Source organism: Anolis carolinensis, unplaced genomic scaffold (assembly GCF_035594765.1).
Source record: "Anolis carolinensis isolate JA03-04 unplaced genomic scaffold, rAnoCar3.1.pri scaffold_15, whole genome shotgun sequence".
Lineage (NCBI taxonomy): Eukaryota > Metazoa > Chordata > Lepidosauria > Squamata > Dactyloidae > Anolis > Anolis carolinensis.
Window position 1 is genome coordinate 6,787,663 of NW_026943826.1, and position 19,468 is coordinate 6,807,130.

At 41.5% G+C, this 19,468-nt stretch overlaps 1 protein-coding gene across 1 annotated transcript in view; it reads left to right on the top strand.

Moving 5' to 3' along the window:
• Window positions 1-19,468, top strand: part of acap3 (ArfGAP with coiled-coil, ankyrin repeat and PH domains 3) — a 142,725-nt gene that overhangs the window by 46,698 nt on the left and 76,559 nt on the right. Inside the window, exons 2-3 of the mRNA XM_062965804.1 lie at window positions 11,329-11,386; window positions 14,419-14,538. Of these exons, the coding sequence (XP_062821874.1) occupies window positions 11,329-11,386; window positions 14,419-14,538 (178 nt within the window). The remainder of the gene's footprint in view (window positions 1-11,328; window positions 11,387-14,418; window positions 14,539-19,468) is intronic.

Below are 19,468 nucleotides of genomic sequence, written 5' to 3' on the forward strand. Positions count from 1 at the left end.
ATGGATGGATACATAGATAGATGGAAGGATGGATGGATAGATTGATTGATAGGTAGATACATGGATAGATATATGGATGGATACATAGATAGATGGATGGATGGATGGATGGATGGATGGATGGATGGATAGATTGATAGGTAGATACATGGATAGATATATGGATGGATACATAGATAGATGGATGGATGGATAGATTGATAGGTAGATACATGGATAGATATATGGATGGATACATAGATAGATGGATGGATGGATGGATGGATAGATTGATAGGTAGATACATGGATAGATACATGGATGGATACATAGATGGATGGATGGATGGATGGATTGATAGGTAGATACATGGATAGATACATGGATGGATACATAGATGGATGAATGGATGGATGGATGGATAGATTGATTGATAGGTAGATACATGGATAGGTATCTACCTATCCATGTATCTGGGGGCCGGGCTGTGGCGCAGCTGTTGAGCAGCTGCCTTAAATCACTCTGACCATGAGGTCATGAGTTCGAGGCCAGCCCGTGGCGGGGTGAGCACCCGTCAATTAAAAATAAAAAATAGCCCCTGCTCGTTGCTGACCTAGCAACCCGAAAGATAGTCGCATCTATCAAGTAGGAGATGAGGTACCACTTATAAAAGTGGGGAGGCAAGATTAACTAATTTACGACCTGGAATGAGGAAGTGCCGTCAGAGTGGATGATGAAGCAGCTGCTCCCCCCTGTGGCCAGAATCGAACATCCCCGCAGGAGAAGGTTAACTTGCCTCTGCGTGTGTCTCTCAGTCTCTGTTTGATGTGTTTATGGGCATTGAATGTTTGCCCTATGTGTGTTATAATGTGATCCGCCCTGAGTCCCCTTCGGGGTGAGAAGGGCGGAATATAAATACTGTAAATAAATAAATAAATAAATAAATAGGTAGATACATGGATAGATACATGAATGGATACATAGATGGATGGATGGATAGATAGATAGATAGACAGATGGACGGATGGATGGATGGACGGACGGACAGACAGACGGATTGATGGATGGATGGATGGATGGATGGATGGATAGATTGATTGATAGGTAGATACATGGATAGGTAGATACATGGATAGATACATGGATGGATACATAGATGGATGGATGGATGGATGGATGGATGGATGGATGGATGGATGGACGGACAGACAGACGGATTGATGGATGGATGGATGGATGGATGGATGGATGGATGGATGGATAAACAGACAGACAGATGGATAGAGTGATAGATGGATGGATGGATGGACAGACAGACAGACAGATGGATAGATGGATGGATGGATGGATGGATGGACAGACGGACAGATAGACGGATTGATGGATGGATGGATGGATGGATGGATGGATGGATAGACAGATGTACGGACAGACAGACAGACAGATAGATAGATGGGTAGACAGACAGACAGATGGATAGATTGATAGATGGATGGATGGATGGATGGATGGATAGATTGATTGATAGGTAGATACATGGATAGGTAGATACATGGATAGATACATGGATGGATACATAGATGGATGGATGGATGCATAGATGGATGGATGGATGGATGGATGGATGGATGGATGGATGGATGGATGGATGCATAGATGGATGGATGGATGGATGGATGGATGGATGGATGGATGGATGGATGGACGGACGGACAGACAGACGGATTGATGGATGGATGGATGGATAAACAGACAGACAGATGGATAGAGTGATAGATGGATGGATGGATGGACAGACAGACAGATGGATAGATTGATGGATGGATGGATGGATGGATGGACAGACGGACAGATAGACGGATTGATGGATGGATGGATGGATGGATGGATAGACAGATGTACGGACAGACAGACAGATAGATAGATGGGTAGACAGACAGACAGATGGATAGATTGATAGATGGATGGATGGATGGATGGATGGATAGAGAGATAGATAGATAGATAGATAGATAGATAGATAGATAGATAGATAGATAGATAGATAGATGCTGAAATGGGAGCTGTGCTGAAGTGGCCTCTTCTGATACAATCCCAAAAACAAAGCATAGTTTTGGGTTGCTGTGTGTTTTCCAGGCGGTATGGCCCTGTTCCAGAAGCATTCTCTCCTGACAGCATTGATAAATATTGCCCATTTGAAGGATTATAACAGTTCCAGAACCCTGTTTTAGAGGGTAAACCAGCAAGGCAGAAAGGCTTTACGTAAAAGTGGTGTCAAACGGCATTAATTCCGCTGTGCAGCTGCACCCACGGAGTACGTTCTGTGCCCCAGTTGCAACTCTAATTCAATGCAAATGCATGTAATGCAAATATTCCCCGGTAATTGGTTCTACCCTGGAGCCATGGCTTTTGCAGCACTTTCTTGAGCCATTATTTTGTTTGGCAGCCTTGTTGGTGGATCATTTCGCGGGCTGAGGTCTTTGAGGAACCACAGATTTGGGTCCTGAAGAGGTTTGTGGACTGCCTGTTCCGTTTCTGTTCTAAACGTTGTGACGCCAAGTCTCAAATTCTTGATCTGCAATCCTAAAAAGTGTATACTGCATACATTGCACCATGGCCAGAATCACTGTGTTGCTGTGAGTTTTCCAGGCTGTCTGGACATGTTCCAGAAGCATTCTCTCCTGACGTTTTGCCCACATCTATGGCAGGCATCCTCAGAGGTTGTGAGGTCTGTTGGAAAAAAGGCAAATGAATATATTGCACAAGATTCATCTAGCCTACAATGATACACTTTAATATATTGGGTTTATGGTTCCCGTCCCCTTGATCAGGTTGTGTACGTGTTATTTATTGCTATATAATTGTATTTTTTTCCTTGCTTAATAATGTGTTATTATGTTGTTATGTAATGTATGTGTTGTTTCTATGATTGGAAACCGGCCTGAGTCCCATCCGGGAGATAGGGTGGTATATAAATAAAGTTGTTGTTTTTATTATTATTATTATTATTATTATTATTATTATTATTATTATTATTATTATTAAAGTGCAGTTTATATCCCTGTGGAATAATGTCTGTTGGAGATAAGTGTGAATGTTGCCGTTGACCTTGATTAGCACTGAATAGCCTTGCAGTTTCAAAGCCTGGCTTCTTCCTGCCTACCTTTGTTGGGAGGTGCTAACTGGCGCTGATTGTTTCCTGTCTTGAATTCCCTGTTTTCTGGGCGTTGCTCTTTGGCCACCTTGATTAGCACTGAATAGCCTTGCAGCTTCAAAGCCTGGCTTCTTCCTGCCTTGAGGGAATCCTTTGTTGGGAGGTGCTAACTGGCCCTGATTGTTTCCTGTCTTGAATTCCCTGTTTTCTGAGTGTTGCTCTTTGGCCACCTTGATTAGCACTGAATAGCCTTGCAGTTTCAAAGCCTGGCTTCTTCCTGCCTGCCTTTGTTGGGAGGTGTTAGCTGGCCCTGATTGTTTCATGCCTGTCCTCTGAGTGTCATTCTTTATATACTGCCCCGATTCTAGAGTTGAATATGGGTTGTCAGATTTTATTCATTTTATTGAAATCGTCCCAAATCCCTGTGGATTTCAATGGCTTCTCTGTGTCATGTGACATGGTGGACTCAACCTGGACGCAGCATAGTATTTGAGGACACAGAAATGCTGGACCACTTCAGAAATGCTGAACCACGTCATATTATAGGGAGAAGTGATTGAAATCCACAAGCATACAAATGTGAGTAGATCAATAGGAAGGTAACATTATTATTATAATTATATTACTAGCATAGTACAATACTGACAATAAATTACTATATTGTACTACTAGCTGTGCCCTGCCACATGTTGCTGTAGCCCATTGGAATTGCACTGAATAGCTCTGGTTTTTGGGTTTTTTTAGGCCCTGTGGAGGTTCGTGACGTGATATTTTGTGGTTTCAACCTCGAGGCATGGATGATGGATTGTGTTGTGAAATTTCGAGGTTGGGGGGTGTTTAGTTTTGTTGTTTTGCTCGGTGCCAGGATTCCATCACTCTTTTATATATATAGATATCAATGGGGCCCCTGGTGGCACAGTGTGTAAAAGCGCTGAGCTGCTGAACTTGCGGACCGAAAGGTCGCAGGTTAAAATCCCAGGAGCGGAATGAGCACCTGCTGTTAGCCCCAGCTCCTGCCAACCTAGCAGTTCGAAAACATGGCAATGTGAGTAGATCAATAGGTACCACTCCGGCGGGAAGGTAACGGAACTCCATGCAGTCATGCCAGTGCCACATGACCTTGGAGGTGTCTGTGGACAATGCCGGCTCTTCGGCTTAGAAATGGAGATGAGCATCAACATGATTAGAATTAATGTCAGAAATCCTTACAAGGATGCATCCAAGTCCACTTATGGTGGCCCCATGGATTTCATATCGAGTGTAGGTTTGAATATAGAATTGGAAAGTCGGAGGAGACCCCAAGCGCCATCCAATCCAACCCCCTGCCGTGTGGGAAAATGAACAAATAGCGACGCTTTTTTGCTGTATCGAGGCCTGCAATTTATCTGCAGCGAACCGATGCAAACACACTTTCCTCAGCCCATCTTTTACGCTTCTGGCTTCTTCAGCCAAGGAGAAACCAAGTGGAAACTGCCGATCCCGATGCCCGCAGAGCCATGTGATTTCCAGGCCAGGAGGACAAAAATAGCAGGGAGGCATCTGCCCAAGAGAAACTTCTCCATTATTCCCTTTTGTATGTTGAGAAAGAGGCCGATATTCCTCCTGGACAGCTCTCGTGTTTGAAAAACATCTCAAATGGTCCGGTTCTGATCGCCACTGGTCAAATAATAATAATCAAAACAGGCAATGCGTAAGGGGATGATTCACTTCTGGGTATTTCAAAGACCAACCCAAGAATATGTCAAGTGCTTGGACTGTGTTGTTGAGGCAAAGATATAAAAAGTAGATACTTATAGTTGAGCATTCAGCTCACAGCAAGCAGAGCATGAAGTGCCACGTGGCTGTAAAGAATTTAGAGCTTAGGAGGCAAAGATATAAAAAACTAGATACTTATAGTTGCGCATTCAGCTCACAGCAAGCAGAGCGTGAAGTGCCATGTGGCTGTAAAGAATTTAGAGCTTAGGAGCCAAAGATATAAAAACTAGATACTTATAGTTGAGCATTCAGCTCACAGCAAGCAGAGCGTGAAGTGCCATGTGGCTGTAAAGAATTTAGAGCTTAGGAGGCAAAGATACAAAAACGAGATATAGTTGAGCATTCAGCTCACAGCAAGCAGAGCGTGAAGTGCCATGTGGCTGTCAAGACTTTAGAGCTTAGGAGGCAGAGATACAAAAATGGGATACTTATAGTTGAGCATTCAGCTCACAGCAAGCAGAGTGTGAAGTGCCATGTGGCTGTAAAGAATTTAGAGCTTAGGAGGCAAAGATATATAAACTAGATACTTATAGTTGAGCATTCAGCTCACAGCAAGCAGAGTGTGAAGTGCCATGTAGCTGTCAAGAATTTAGAGCTTAGGAGGCAAAGATATAAAAACTAGATACTTGTAGTTGAGCATTGAGCTCACAGCAAGCAGAGCGTGAAGTGCCATGTGGCTGTAAAGAATTTAGAGCTTAGGAGGCAAAGATACAAAAACGAGATACTTATAGTTGAGCATTCAGCTCACAGCAAGCAGAGCGTGAAGTGCCATGTGACTGTCAAGAATTTAGAGCTTAGGAGCCAAAGATACAAAAATGGGATTCTTATAGTTGAGCATTCAGCTCACAGCAAGCAGAGCGTGAAGTGCCATGTGGCTGTAAAGAATTTAGAGCTTAGGAGGCAAAGATATATAAACTAGATACTTATAGTTGAGCATTCAGCTCACAGCAAGCAGAGTGTGAAGTGCCATGTGGCTGTCAAGAATTTAGAGCTTAGGAGGCAGAGATACAAAAATGGGATACTTGTAGTTGAGCATTCAGCTCACAGCAAGCAGAGTGTGAAGTGCCATGTGGCTGTCAAGAATTTAGAGCTTAGGAGGCAGAGATACAAAAATGGGATACTTATAGTTGAGCATTCAGCTCACAGCAAGCAGAGCATGAAGTGCCATGTGGCTGTCAAGAATTCCGAGGCAAAAATGCAGAGTTGTATGTGTTGTTGAAGGCTTTCATGGCCAGAATCACTGGGTTGTGAGTTTTCCGGGCTGTCATAGATGCGGGCAAAACGTCAGGAGAGAATGCTTCTGGAACATGGCAATACAGCCTTGAAAACTCACAGTGATTCCGACCATGACAACAAAATGATATTTTTTTTTCTTTGGATCCTCTTCTGGTGTCCTCCAAATACTTTTGTCCCTCTCTCTGAGCATCTCAGCAGCGTCTGGAAGTGATGCAAAGACGTGCCGTAACCTGACAACCTTTGGAGACAAGGTTGGGAAAGGAAACGGTGTTCTTTAAAGCACGTGGCTCCATTCCTTGGCAGATGTTGACTAAGGAGCATGCCGTGATTGGAGCGCCTGATTCATGTTCACGAGAGATTTGACGTTGTCCTCTCCTCTCCCAGGGCTGTTGTTGCGTCCGCTGCTTCTCAGGTAGAGTTGTGCTGTCAGGAGGGCGGACAGACCGACTTCACCCTTTCCTTTGAGGATCCGGTTCATTTGGGCTCCTAAACTCTGCCTTTTCCTCTGGGGATCTAGTCCATTTGGGTTCATTTGGATTCTCAACCTCTCCTCTTTTCTCTTGGGATCTGTCCCATTTGGGCTACAAAGTCCTGCCTTTTTCTTTTGGGATCAGGCCCATTTTGGGTTCCCAAGGACAAGGACCAATGTCAGCAGCACCTTAGATGTTTCAGATGGGGAAGGTGTTCTCCTGCACAAGGTACAATGGACTCTTTGCTTGTTTTGCAATAATATTTATTGGAAATTCCTTCTCTTTTTCGGCTATGGATGCAAGCCAATAATAATAGTGGTAGTAATAATAATAATAATAATAATAATAATAATAATAATAATAATCCAGCATATATATCTAGTTGCTGTGTCATACTGTGTCAACAACAACAATAATAATCCAGCATATATATCTGATTTCTGTGTCATACTCTGTCTTTGTGTCAGTAGTAATAATAATAATCCAGCATATATATCTCATTTCTGTGTCATACTCTGTCTTTGTGTCAGTAGTAATAATAATAATAATCCAGCATATATATCTGATTTCTGTGTCATACTCTGTCTTTGTGTCAGTAGTAATAATAATAATAATAATCCAGCATATATATCTGATTTCTGTATCATACTCTGTCTTTGTGTCAGTAGTAATAATAATAATAATAATCCAGCATATATATCTCATTTCTGTATCATACTCTGTCTTTGTGTCAGTAGTAATAATAATAATAATCCAGCATATATATCTCATTTCTGTGTCATACTCTGTCTTTGTGTCAGTAGTAATAATAATAATAATAATCCAGCATATATATCTCATTTCTGTGTCATACTCTGTCTTTGTGTCAGTAGTAATAATAATAATAATAATCCAGCATATATATCTCATTTCTGTGTCATACTCTGTCTTTGTGTCAGTAGTAATAATAATAATAATCCAGCATATATATCTCATTTCTGTATCATACTCTGTCTTTGTGTCAGTAGTAATAATAATAATAATCCAGCATATATATCTCATTTCTCTATCATACTCTGTCTTTGTGTCAGTAGTAATAATAATAATAATCCAGCATATATATCTCATTTCTGTGTCATACTCTGTCTTTGTGTCAGTAGTAATAATAATAATAATCCAGCATATATATCTCATTTCTGTATCATACTCTGTCTTTGTGTCAGTAATAATAATAATAATAATAATCCAGCACATATATCTCATTTCTGTGTCATACTCTGTCTTTGTGTCAGTAATAATAATAATAATAATAATAATAATAATAATAATCCAGCACATATATCTCATTTCTGTGTCATACTCTGTCTTTGTGTCAGTAATAATAATAATAATAATAATAATAATAATAATAATAATAATGCAGCATATATATCTCATTGCTGTGTCATACTCTGTCTTTGTCTCAACAACAACAACAACAATGCAGCATATCTATCTCGTTGCTGTGTCATAATCTGTCTTTGTGTCAGTAATAATAATAATAATAATAATAATGATGCATATATATTTTGTTGCTGTGTCAACGAATAATAACTGCAAAAGGCCACCCTACTGGGATCTGCACGCATCACCGAAAATACATCACACAGTCCTAAACACTTGGGAAGTGTTCGACTTGTGATTTTGTGATACGAAATCCAGCATATCTATCTTGTTTGCTGTGTCAGATTATGTCGTTGTGTCAATAATAATAATAATAATAATAATAATAATAATATACATCACACAGTCCTAGACACTAGGGAAGTGTTCGACTTGTGATTTTGTGATACGAAATCCATCATATCTATCTTGTTTGCTGTGTCAGACTATGTCGTTGTGTCAATAATAATAATAATAATATTAATGGGTGGGGGCATCTGTGTTTGGGTGAATGTGTGACAGATGGAATAACTTGTATTAATACGGATGCCAGTTGAAGCATAAATTTGGATTGTGGTTATTCAGTCAGACTTGGCACTATATCCCTTGACTGCTTTCGCTGTATCTCTCCTCGAAGTTAATGGCACCTTATTTATCCTTAGAATTTCATTTACTGAGTTGGACACTGTGTGATTATTGGCTTCACAATTCACATTCTTGTTTACATTTGATTGTTCACCCAAAGCATTGCAATGTATGTAAGCTTCAGTTTCGTCATCTTTGCTTTAAGGGAGAGTTCAGGCTTGATTTGCTCTCACAGAATCACAGAATCCTAGAGTTGGAAGAGATGGAAGCTTGCTCCTTCCTCTCTATCTTTTTAAGCTGTCTGTGGACTCTGTAGAACTCTTCGCAAAGGGTTAAGCAGACATGTTTGGTGTCCGCATGCTTCAAACCCCAGAGCCAGGATGTTTCGCAGGCCTCCTCCTCCGTTTCCTCCTTGCTTGGCAGCCCAGACCGCAGGGCTAAGAGCTGCCGTCCGCTGGGATTTGGCCAGGCTTTTTGGAGCGGACGGGATGGCCCCACGGCTTACCGCATTTCCAGGTGCCGGTTTAAAAGAACCATTGTCCGTTTTGACCGCAGGAATGAGATCCCGGAGAGGTATCTGTTTTTGGCCCGGCCGTACTTCCAGATTTTACGCCACAGGACTTGGCCTGGGAGTGCCTTTTTCTCTTCGATATTTTGGATGTGAGTCCAGAAGAAAACACTCTTTTTTTGAAGATAAAAGCTTTCCAAACAGAGAAGAAACAGGGCACAAAAGCACGCAGTGGGTTTCTCGTTCAAGCCTAGAATTCGAGAAAGCTGATAGCTATAGCTTCCATTAACCCCCAGTCAAAGTATCTAGTTTTTGAAAGCAGTGCTTCTTGTAAGTCAGACCATTTTTGTTGTGCTGCATTGCTCCAGTGGGATTCCTTCCCAGGTCATCCTCAGAGCTTGAGATGCTTGTCTGTTCTTAAGATTAAAAGCAATGTCTCCATTTTAGATGGATTAGGAATCAGCTGGTTTTCCCTGTAATAGGCAGTAAGAGCACCTAAAGCTTCAGAGAGCTTCTGTTCAACCATTTCAAAGCTCAGTTCAGCAATTTATTACGGTCTATGACCAGAATATATAGAAATGGGCACAGGTGCCCGAAAAGGGGAATCACAGTTCCCATAAAAGTCAGATAAAAGAACAAGTTAAAAACATGCTATAATAAAAACAAATTAAAAGCAATTAGCAGAGTCAGCTAATAGTAAATATCGATCCACTAATTGGCTCTTACAGTCTTTCAGTTATAACAGATTGCTCTGGCTACAGGCCCTGTGGGGTCAGTCATCGTCCGTCTGATGGAAATTGCTGCCGCACAGAACCTGGCGACACTATAGGTTATTGCAGAACAGGAGTCTGAGAGCAGCAGAGAGGTGTAGTATCTTTCAGTACGTCCTGGATGTTTTAAAAGCCAAGGAGTGATGAAATTGATTCAAAGCTCTCTGCTTGAGCAGTGATGGCATGATCGTCAGCATAGATGAAACTCTCGGTCCCTTCTGGGGGTGGAAAGCACACATCTCCATTTTAGATGCATTAGAAATCGGCTGGTTTTCCCTGTAATAGGCAGTAAGAGCACCTAAAGCTTCTGAAAGTGTCTGTTCAACCATTTCAAACTCCCTGCTTGAGCAGCGATGGCATGATTGTCAGCATAGATGAAACTCTCTATGTGTAGAGATGTGTGGAAAGCACACATATCTATTTTAGACGGATTAGGAATCGGCTGGTTTTCTTTGTAATAGGCAGTAAGATCACCTAAAGCTTCAGAGAGAGCTTCTGTTGAACCATTTCAAAGCTCTCTGCTTGAGCAGTGATGGCATGATCGTCAGCATAGATGAAAGTCTCTGTCCCTTCTGGCAGTGGAAAGCACACATCTCCATTTTAGATGGATTAGGAATCAGCTGGTTTTCCCTGTAATAGGCAGTAAGAGCACCTAAAGCTTCTGAAAGTGTCTTCAACCATTTCAAAGCTCTCTGCTTGAGCAGCGATTGCATGATTGTCAGCATAGATGAAACTCTCTATGTGTGGAGATGTGTGGAAAGCACACATATCCATTTTAGATGGATTAGGAATCGGCTGGTTTTCCCTGTAATAGGCAGTAAGAGCACCTAAAGCTTCTGAAAGTGTCTGTTGAACCATTTTTTCAAAGCTCTCTGCTTGAGCAGTGATGGCATGATCGTCAGCATAGATTAAACTCTCTGTCCCTTCTGACAGTGGCTGATCGTTTGTGTAAATATTGATGGAACAAAGAGCTATATTGCTATGAAGACATTGTGAGATAGGCCCTTGCAGAGCTGGAGAAGGGAGAAAGGAATATCTGTTTTAGATGGATTAGGAATTGGCTGGTTCCCCCTGTAATAAGCAGTAAGAGCACCTAAAGCTTCTGAAAGTGTCTGTTCAACCATTTCAAATCTCTCTGCTTGAGCGGTGATGGCATGATCGTCAGCATAGATGAAACTCTCTGTCTCTTCTGGCAATGGATTAGGAATCGGCTGGTTTTCCCTGCAATAGGCAGTAAGAGCACCTAAAGCTTCAGAGAGCTTCACTTCAACCCTTTCAAAGCTCTCTGCTTGAGCGGTGATGGCACGATCGTCAGCATAGATGAAACTTATGGAAAACCTGTGATTGGTTTTGTTTCAAATGGAACAACAATTGTGAGAACAACAGGGGATATTGTTTGTTTTGTTGCCGTTTTATGATATCGAATGATGGGGACTCACATCCGCATTTGTCTCTCTTTTCTCCTCGCAGGGCGACCATCGATGAAGTGGAAACAGATGTGGTGGAAATCGAAGCCAAGCTTGACAAGGTGAGCCAGAGAAGAGATTTGAGTCCGATGCAAGGATTCAGTGTCTATACCGTATAGCCAGTATTGCCAACAAAGGCATAGTATGGAGTTATGGTATTTAAAGTGGGGTCCAAGAGCATTCATCCCATAGTGTAAATGCACCCAGAGAAGGGTATGGACCTTGGGAAACTATAATTCTGATGAAATATGTTCATTTGTTGGTACCACAAAGGCTGTTGCTAGATGGAGTAGCTGTCTGATGTAATTGGATTGGCCATTAATAGGTGAAGTGGCCCTCTGATGTCACTGGATTGGCCGTTAATAAGTGACGTGGACCTCTGATGTCACTGGATTGGCCGTTAATAAGTGACGTGGCCCTCTAATGTAATTGGATTGGCCGTTAATAGGTGAAGTGGCCCTCTGATGTAATTGGAGTGGCCGTTAATAGGTGAAGTGGCCCTCTGATGTAATTGGATTGGCCGTTAATAGATGAAGTGGCCCTCTGATGTCACTGGATTGGCTGTTAATAGGTGACGTGGCCCTCTGATGTAATTGGATTGGCCGTTAATAGGTGAAGTGGCCCTCTGATGTAATTGGATTGGCTGTTAATAGGTGATGTGGCCCTCTGATGTAATTGGATTGGCCGTTAATAGGTGAAGTGGCCCTCTGATGTAATTGGATTGGCCGTTATTAAGAATATATGCTTGCTCAGCAATTATATTTAAAGGGGATATACAATGTGTGTCTCTGAAACGCGAGGAGAAACTCGATTCTTCCTCCCTCGGCTGGCCCCGGGCTTTGCTATGTTGGGATTTCTGTTTGGAATTCTGTTTGGCCATTCCCTCCAAAGCATCCTCCCAGCAAAGAGCGCATAGCGGCGGCTCTGTTTTGCCACGTTGCAGAAGGGCCTTTTCCTTTTCCAAAGGCATGCTGGTGTCCATCTGGGCGCCAGATGTGACCGGGAGCCACATCTGCTTCCCTGGAATCGGAGGCAGCGCTGCGCAGGGAACGTGAGAGGAGGGAATTGAAATGATACAGTGCAAATATGTCATTTCTGGGTGATATGTCCAATGTGTTCTAGCAGCATTTTCTCCTGATGTTTTGCCTGCACCTCTGAAGATGGCAGCCACAGATGCAGGTGAAACATTAGGAGAAAATGCTGCTAGAACACATTGGACATACACAACACCTCGGCGTTTTCCTCGTTTGCATTTTCCATTGATTTCCCAACTTTGGTCGAAGTCCTGTGTTCCTCATACAAGGGAATGTGGAAGGGAATGTGTCTCTACTTCTGCTCTTTCATATGTCTAGAGTTTTATGATTTTTTGGGTGTGTTAGGAGGAAAAACTACCCAAAAACAGCAGAGCATCCGAAATATGCAAAAACAGGATACTTATAGTTGAGCATTCAACTCACAGCAAGCAGAGCGTGAAGTGCCATGTGGCTGTAAAGAATTTAAAGCTTAGAAGGCAAAGATACAAAAACGGGATACTTATAGTTGAGCATTTAGCTCACAGCAAGCAGAGCGTGAAGTGCCACGTGGCTGGAAAAGAATTTAGAGCTTAGGAGGTAAAGATACAAAAACGGGATACTTTCAGTTGAGCATTCAGCTCACAGCAAGCAGAGTGTGAAGTGCCATGTGGTTGTAAAGAATTTAGAGCTTAGGAGGCAAAGATACAAAAATGGGATACTTATAGTGGAGCATTCAGCTCACAGCAAGCAGAGCGTGAAGTGCCATGTGGCTGTAAAAGAATTTAGAGCTTAGGAGGCAAAGATACAAAAATGGGATACTTATAGTTGAGCATTCAGTTCACAGCAAGCAGAGCATGAAGTGGCATGTGGCTGTAAAAGAATTTAGAGCTTAGGAGGCAAAGATACAAAAATGGGATACTTATAGTTGAGCATTCAGCTCACAGTAAGCAGAGCATGAAGTGCCACGTGGCTGTAAAAGAATTTAGAGCTTAGGAGGCAAAGATACAAAAATGGGATACTTATAGTTGAGCATTCAGTTCACAGCAAGCAGAGCATGAAGTGGCATGTGGCTGTAAAATAATATAGAACTAAGGAGGCAAGGATGCAGAGTTGTATGTGTTGTCAAAGGCTTTCATGACATGAATTCCAGATATGAATCTAGCAGGTAATCACTAACGTACACAGAAATCTATAAATTTAGTGTAAATACAAGGTTGTCCTGTTACTCACTAGTATTACAGAATAGAATAACAGTTACAAACTGATTATAGTTTATAATACAAGAACGTAAGGAGTAAACAAATAAGGACTGTTTTACAACAATGTACCAAACATTATATTCATGCTTGAATGTTTTCCAAAGTAACTGATAATATATGACTGACAATACTGAATCTATTTAAAGTGTTGACCACAGTTTATCAGTTACTTTGGAAAACATTCAAGCATGAATATAATGTTTGGTACATTGCTGTAAAACAGTCCTTATTTGTTTATTCCTTACGTTCTTGTATTATAAACTATAATCAGTTTGTAACTATTATTCTCTTATGAATCAAGCAGTGCCAGCTAAGACCTCCCAACAAAAGATTCCCCCAGGCAGGAAGCAGCCAGGCTTGGAAGCTGCAAGGCTATTCAATGCTAATCAAGGTGGTCAGTTGTAATATTCACACTTACCTCAAACAGACAAGAATTCGTTCTCCCACCCTGGACATTATTCCACATATATATGGATGGTCCACTTGCCTAGTTTCCAACAGACCTCACAACCTCTGAGGATGCCTGCCATAGATGTGGGCGAAACATCAGGAGAGAATGCTTCTGGAATATGGCCAAAACTCACATCAACTCGATGATTCCGGTCATGAAAGCCTTCAACGACACAACTTGACCATTGTATTGTCGAAGGCTTTCATGTCCGGAATAACTGGGTTGTTGTGAGTTTGGCCATGTCCTGGAAGCATTCTCTCCTGATGTTTCGCCCACATCCATGGCAGGCATCCTCAGAGGTTGTGAGGTATATCACCATTGACCATTATTTACTTCTATTGCGATGCCTATGCCGTGTCTTTCTTCCTCAGCTGGTGAAGCTATGCAGCAACATGATCGAGGCCGGCAAGGCCTACATCATCACCAACAAGCAGTTTGTCAGCGGGGTCCGAGACCTGTCTCAGCAATGCAAGAAGGACGAAATGATTTCGGTAAGTGAGAGGCATATCCTGAACCTTGTTATTCTCTGTCTCCTACTAGCTTGGGGACTCGGGTTAGTTGAGAAAGGCATTGTTTGCCTTTGTTCCAAGTGTAGTCTAGATCCAATGTCAGCTGGGTTCAGTGGGTGCGGGTGAACTACAACTCCCATATGCAAGTCACATCGTCCAAGGGCCATCCTTCTCCAAACAGCGCCAGGACGTAGAGTGGGTCATGGTGGCTCTAAGTGCCAAGTTTAGTCTTGATCAGACATTGGTGGGGGTGGCAGTGATCTCGGGAAGTGAGTGAAGGTATTGCAAGTCCCATCCTCCATGGTCCAAACTCTTCCAAACAGCGACAGGACGTAGCCCATCCTTCTCTAAACCACGCCAGGGTGTGTAGTGGGTCATGGGGGCTCTGTGTGCCAAGTTTGGTCCTTATTTGTCATTGGTGGGAGTCGCAGTTCTCTCAGGAAGTGAGTGAAGGTATTGCAAGTCCCATTATCCATGGTCTGAACTCTTCCAAACAGTGCCAGGACGTAGAGTGGGTCATGGTGGCTCTATGTGTCAAGTTTAGTCTTGATCAGACATTGGTGGGGGTCGCAGTGATCTCGGGAAGTGAGTGAAAGTATTGCAAGTCCCATCATCCATGGTCCGAACTCTTCCAAACAGCGCCAGGACGTAGAGTGGGTCATGAAGGCTCTGTGTGCCAAGTTTGGTCCTTATTCATCATTGGTGGGAGTCACAGTGCTCTCAGGAAGTGAGTGAAGGTATTGCAAGTCCCATCATCCATGGTCCAAACTCTTCCAAACAGCAACAGGACGTAGCCCATCCTTCTCTAAACCGCGCCAGGGTGTGTAGTGGGTCATGGGGGCTCTGTGTGCCAAGTTTGGTCCTTATTTGTCATTGGTGGGAGTTGCAGTGCTCTCAGGGAGTGAGTGAAGGTATTGCAAGTCCCATCATCCATGGTCCGAACTCTCCCAAACAGCGCCAGGACGTAGAGTGGGTCATGGTGGCTCTATGTGTCAAGTTTAGTCTTGATCAGACATTGGTGGAGGTCGCAGTGATCTCGGGAAGTGAGTGAAAGTATTGCAAGTCCCATCATCCATGGTCCAAACTCTTCCAAACAGCGACTGGACGTAGCCCATCCTTCTCTAAACCGCGCCAGGGTGTGTAGTGGGTCATGGGGGCTCTGTGTGCCAAGTTTGGTCCTTATTTGTCATTGGTGGGAGTTGCAGTGCTCTCAGGGAGTGAGTGAAGGTATTGCAAGTCCCATCATCCATGGTCCGAACTCTTCCAAACAGCGCCAGGACGTAGAGTGGGTCATGGTGGCTCTATGTGTCAAGTTTGGTCCTTATTCGTCATTGGTGGGAGTCACAGTGCTCTCAGGAAGTGAGTGGAGGTATTGCAAGTCCCATCATCCATAGTCCAAACGCTTCCAAACAGCGCCAGGACGTAGAGTGGGTCATGGTGGCTCTATGTGTCAAGTTTAGTCTTGATCAGACATTGGTGGGGGTTGCAGTGATCTCGGGAAGTGAGTGAAAGTATTGCAAGTCCCATCATCTATGGTCCAAACTCTTCCAAACAGCGCCAGGAGGTTGAGAGAATAAATAAATAAAAAATCTCTTCCGTCCTCTCTCTCTCTCTTGCACACATACGGATTCCTCGCGAAGCTAAAAATATCCGAGGAGCTTGATGCCTCAAGGAATCGCGTTGTCGGCTTTCTGGAAAAACACACACACACACACACACACACACACCAGAAAGCAGAGACAATGCCGCCGAAGTAGGTCAGCGAGCATCCGTTATTTGGGAAGAGGAAGATAAGCTCTCGCTAAAAAAAAAAAAAGGAAGGAAAACCCAAGCCGTGCCTTTGGGACGAGAATCAAAAAGACAGAGAGAGGTTTGGGAGAATTGGCTGTCTACAGAGGCGTTGCCCAGGGGACACCTGGATGTGTTACCGGAGGCTTCTCTCATATCCTCACAAGCTAGAGCTGACAGACGGGAGCTCACCCAAAGAGATCATACTGCAAGTCGCTTCTGGTGTGAGAGAATTGGCTGTCTACAGAGACGTTACCCAAGGGTCACCTGGATATGTTACATCCTGCTGGTAGGCTTCTCTAATGATCCTGCAAGCTAGAGCTGACCGATGGGAGCTCACCCAACTTGAGAACATACTTGAAATACAAGAATTGGCTGTCTACAGAGACATTGCCCAAGGGTCACCTGGATATGTTACATCCTGCTGGTAGGCTTCTCTAATGATCCTGCAAGCTAGAGCTGACCGATGGGAGCTCACCCAACTTGAGAACATACTTGAAATACAAGAATTGGCTGTCTACAGAGACGTTGCCCAGGGGATGCCCAGATGTGTTACCGCAGGCTTCTCTGATGTCCCCACAAGCTAGAGCTGACATACGGGAGCTCATCCATCTCGCAGATTGGAACCACCAATCTTTAGATCAGGGGTCCCCAAACTAAGGCCCGGGGGCCGGATGCGGCCCTCCAAGGTCATTTACCTGGCCCCCACCCTCAGTTTTATAATATAATATTTTTAGATCATTTTTAATAATATATTGAATTTACATATAATATTGATAATAATATTTTAATGTTATACAATATAATACTAATACTAATACCAGATAATAATATTAATTATATATTATATATTACATATAATATTACAGTATAGTGCAGGGGTCCCCAAACTAAGGCCTGGGGGCCGGATGCAGCCCTCCAAGGTCATTTACCCGGCCTCACCCTCAGTTTTATAATATAATATGTTAATATCATTTTTAATAATATAATATATGGTATATACATATAATATTGATAATAACATTATAATGTTATAATGTTATACAATATAATATTAATAATACCATATAATAATATTAATTATATGTTATATATTACATAAAATATTACAGTATAGTGGTATAGTTCAATATAGTAATATATAATGCTAATATTGTGCTATGCTAATAATATAATATATTGTATGTACATACAGCTGCTTTGAGTCCCCTTCAGGGTGAGAAGGGCAGGATATTAATGTAATTAATAAATGTAGTCAATGAATAAATAAATAATTGTAGACTTAGGCTCGCCCAAAGTCTGAAATGACTTGAAGGCACACAACAACAACAACAATCCTAATTAACTTGACTATCTCATTGGCCAGTAGCAGGGCCACACTTCCCATTGAAATCCTGATAGGTTTATGCTGGTTACAATTGTTTTCATTTTTAAATATTGTATTGTTCTTTCATTGTTGTTGTTGTTTTGCACTACAAATAAGACATGTGCAGTGTATATAGGAATTTGTTCGGTTTTTGTTCTTTTTCCGAATGATAGTTCGGCCCCTCCACAGTCTGAAGGATTGTGCACTGGCCCTCTGCTTTAAAAGTTTGGGGACCCCTGCTTTAGATCAACAAACCAACTTGATATAGCACCAAAATATCACAATGCATTGAAAATATTGACTACAAAAATGCGTTGGATAATCCAGAACGTTGGATAAGCGAGTGTTTGATAAGTGAGACTCTACTGTATTACATTTATTATTTTACTCTATTATTACATTTATTATTTTACTGCATTTATTATTATTATTATTATTACATGTATTATTTTATTATTATTAAAAGGATGCATAAGCACATTTACATTGAAGAAGATGAGAATAATGATTTGATCAGAGTTGGACAGTCTTATCTTAAATTTAAGCTTTATGTAAATATTCAAAAACATTTAAACTACTGAGGCCTCAATTAATGTAATTTTATTGGTATCTCGGCTTATACTGGAGTCAATGTTTTCCCAGTTTTTTTGTAGTAAAATTAGGTGCCTCGGCTTATATTCGGGTCGGCTTATACTCGAGTATATACGATACATTACATAACCACATAAAACATAATATTAAAATAAGATAAAAAACTATACAATTAGATAATACAATAAATAACACAGCAACCTTGATCAGGGGACGGGGATTATAAAGCAAATATATTAACATAAAACATTTCGAAGATCTTATAATGAGTCTACATTGTATGTAATATAATAATGTAATACAATATACTAATAATAATACAGTAGAGTCTCACTTATCCAATGTAAACGGGCCAGCTGAACGTTGGATAAGCGGATATGTTGGATAATAAGGAGAGATTAAGGAAAAGCCTATTAAACGACAAATTAGGTTATGATTTCACAAATGAAGCACCAAAACATCATGTTAGACAACAAATTTGGCAGAAAAAGTAGTTCAATACGCAGTAATGCTATGTAGTAATTACTGTATTTTTGAATTTAGCACCAAAATATCACGATGCATTGAAAACATTGACTACAAAAATGCATTGGATAATCCAGAAAGTTGGATAAGCAAGTGTTGGATAAGTGAGACTCTACTGTACAATAAATAACACAACAACCTTGATCAGGGGACGGGGATTATAAAGCAAATATATTAACATAAAACATTTCGGAGTAGAAGATCGTATAATGAGGCTACATTGTATGTAATATAATAATGTAATACAATATATTAATAATAATAATAATACACTATTATAATTTTTATTATAATAGTGTTATTATTATTAAAAGGAGACATAAGCACATTTACATTGAAGAAGATGAAAATAATGATTTAATCAGAGTTGAAAAGTCATATTTTAAATACAGTTTAAAATACGGCTTATATTCGGGTCGGCTTATACTCGAGTATATACGGTAAACAAAGTTTTATTTTATTATTACTATGTATGAGTCGAGGGCACGTTTGGGGCCAAAATTACGGATTTTGATATCACCAATGGATACGTTTTGCTGGGACAGGAATGTGCCATATGAATTTCTAGACAATCTATATATATAAAAGAGTGATGGCATCACAGCGACCCACAAAGCAACAAAACTACAGGCCCCCCAACTT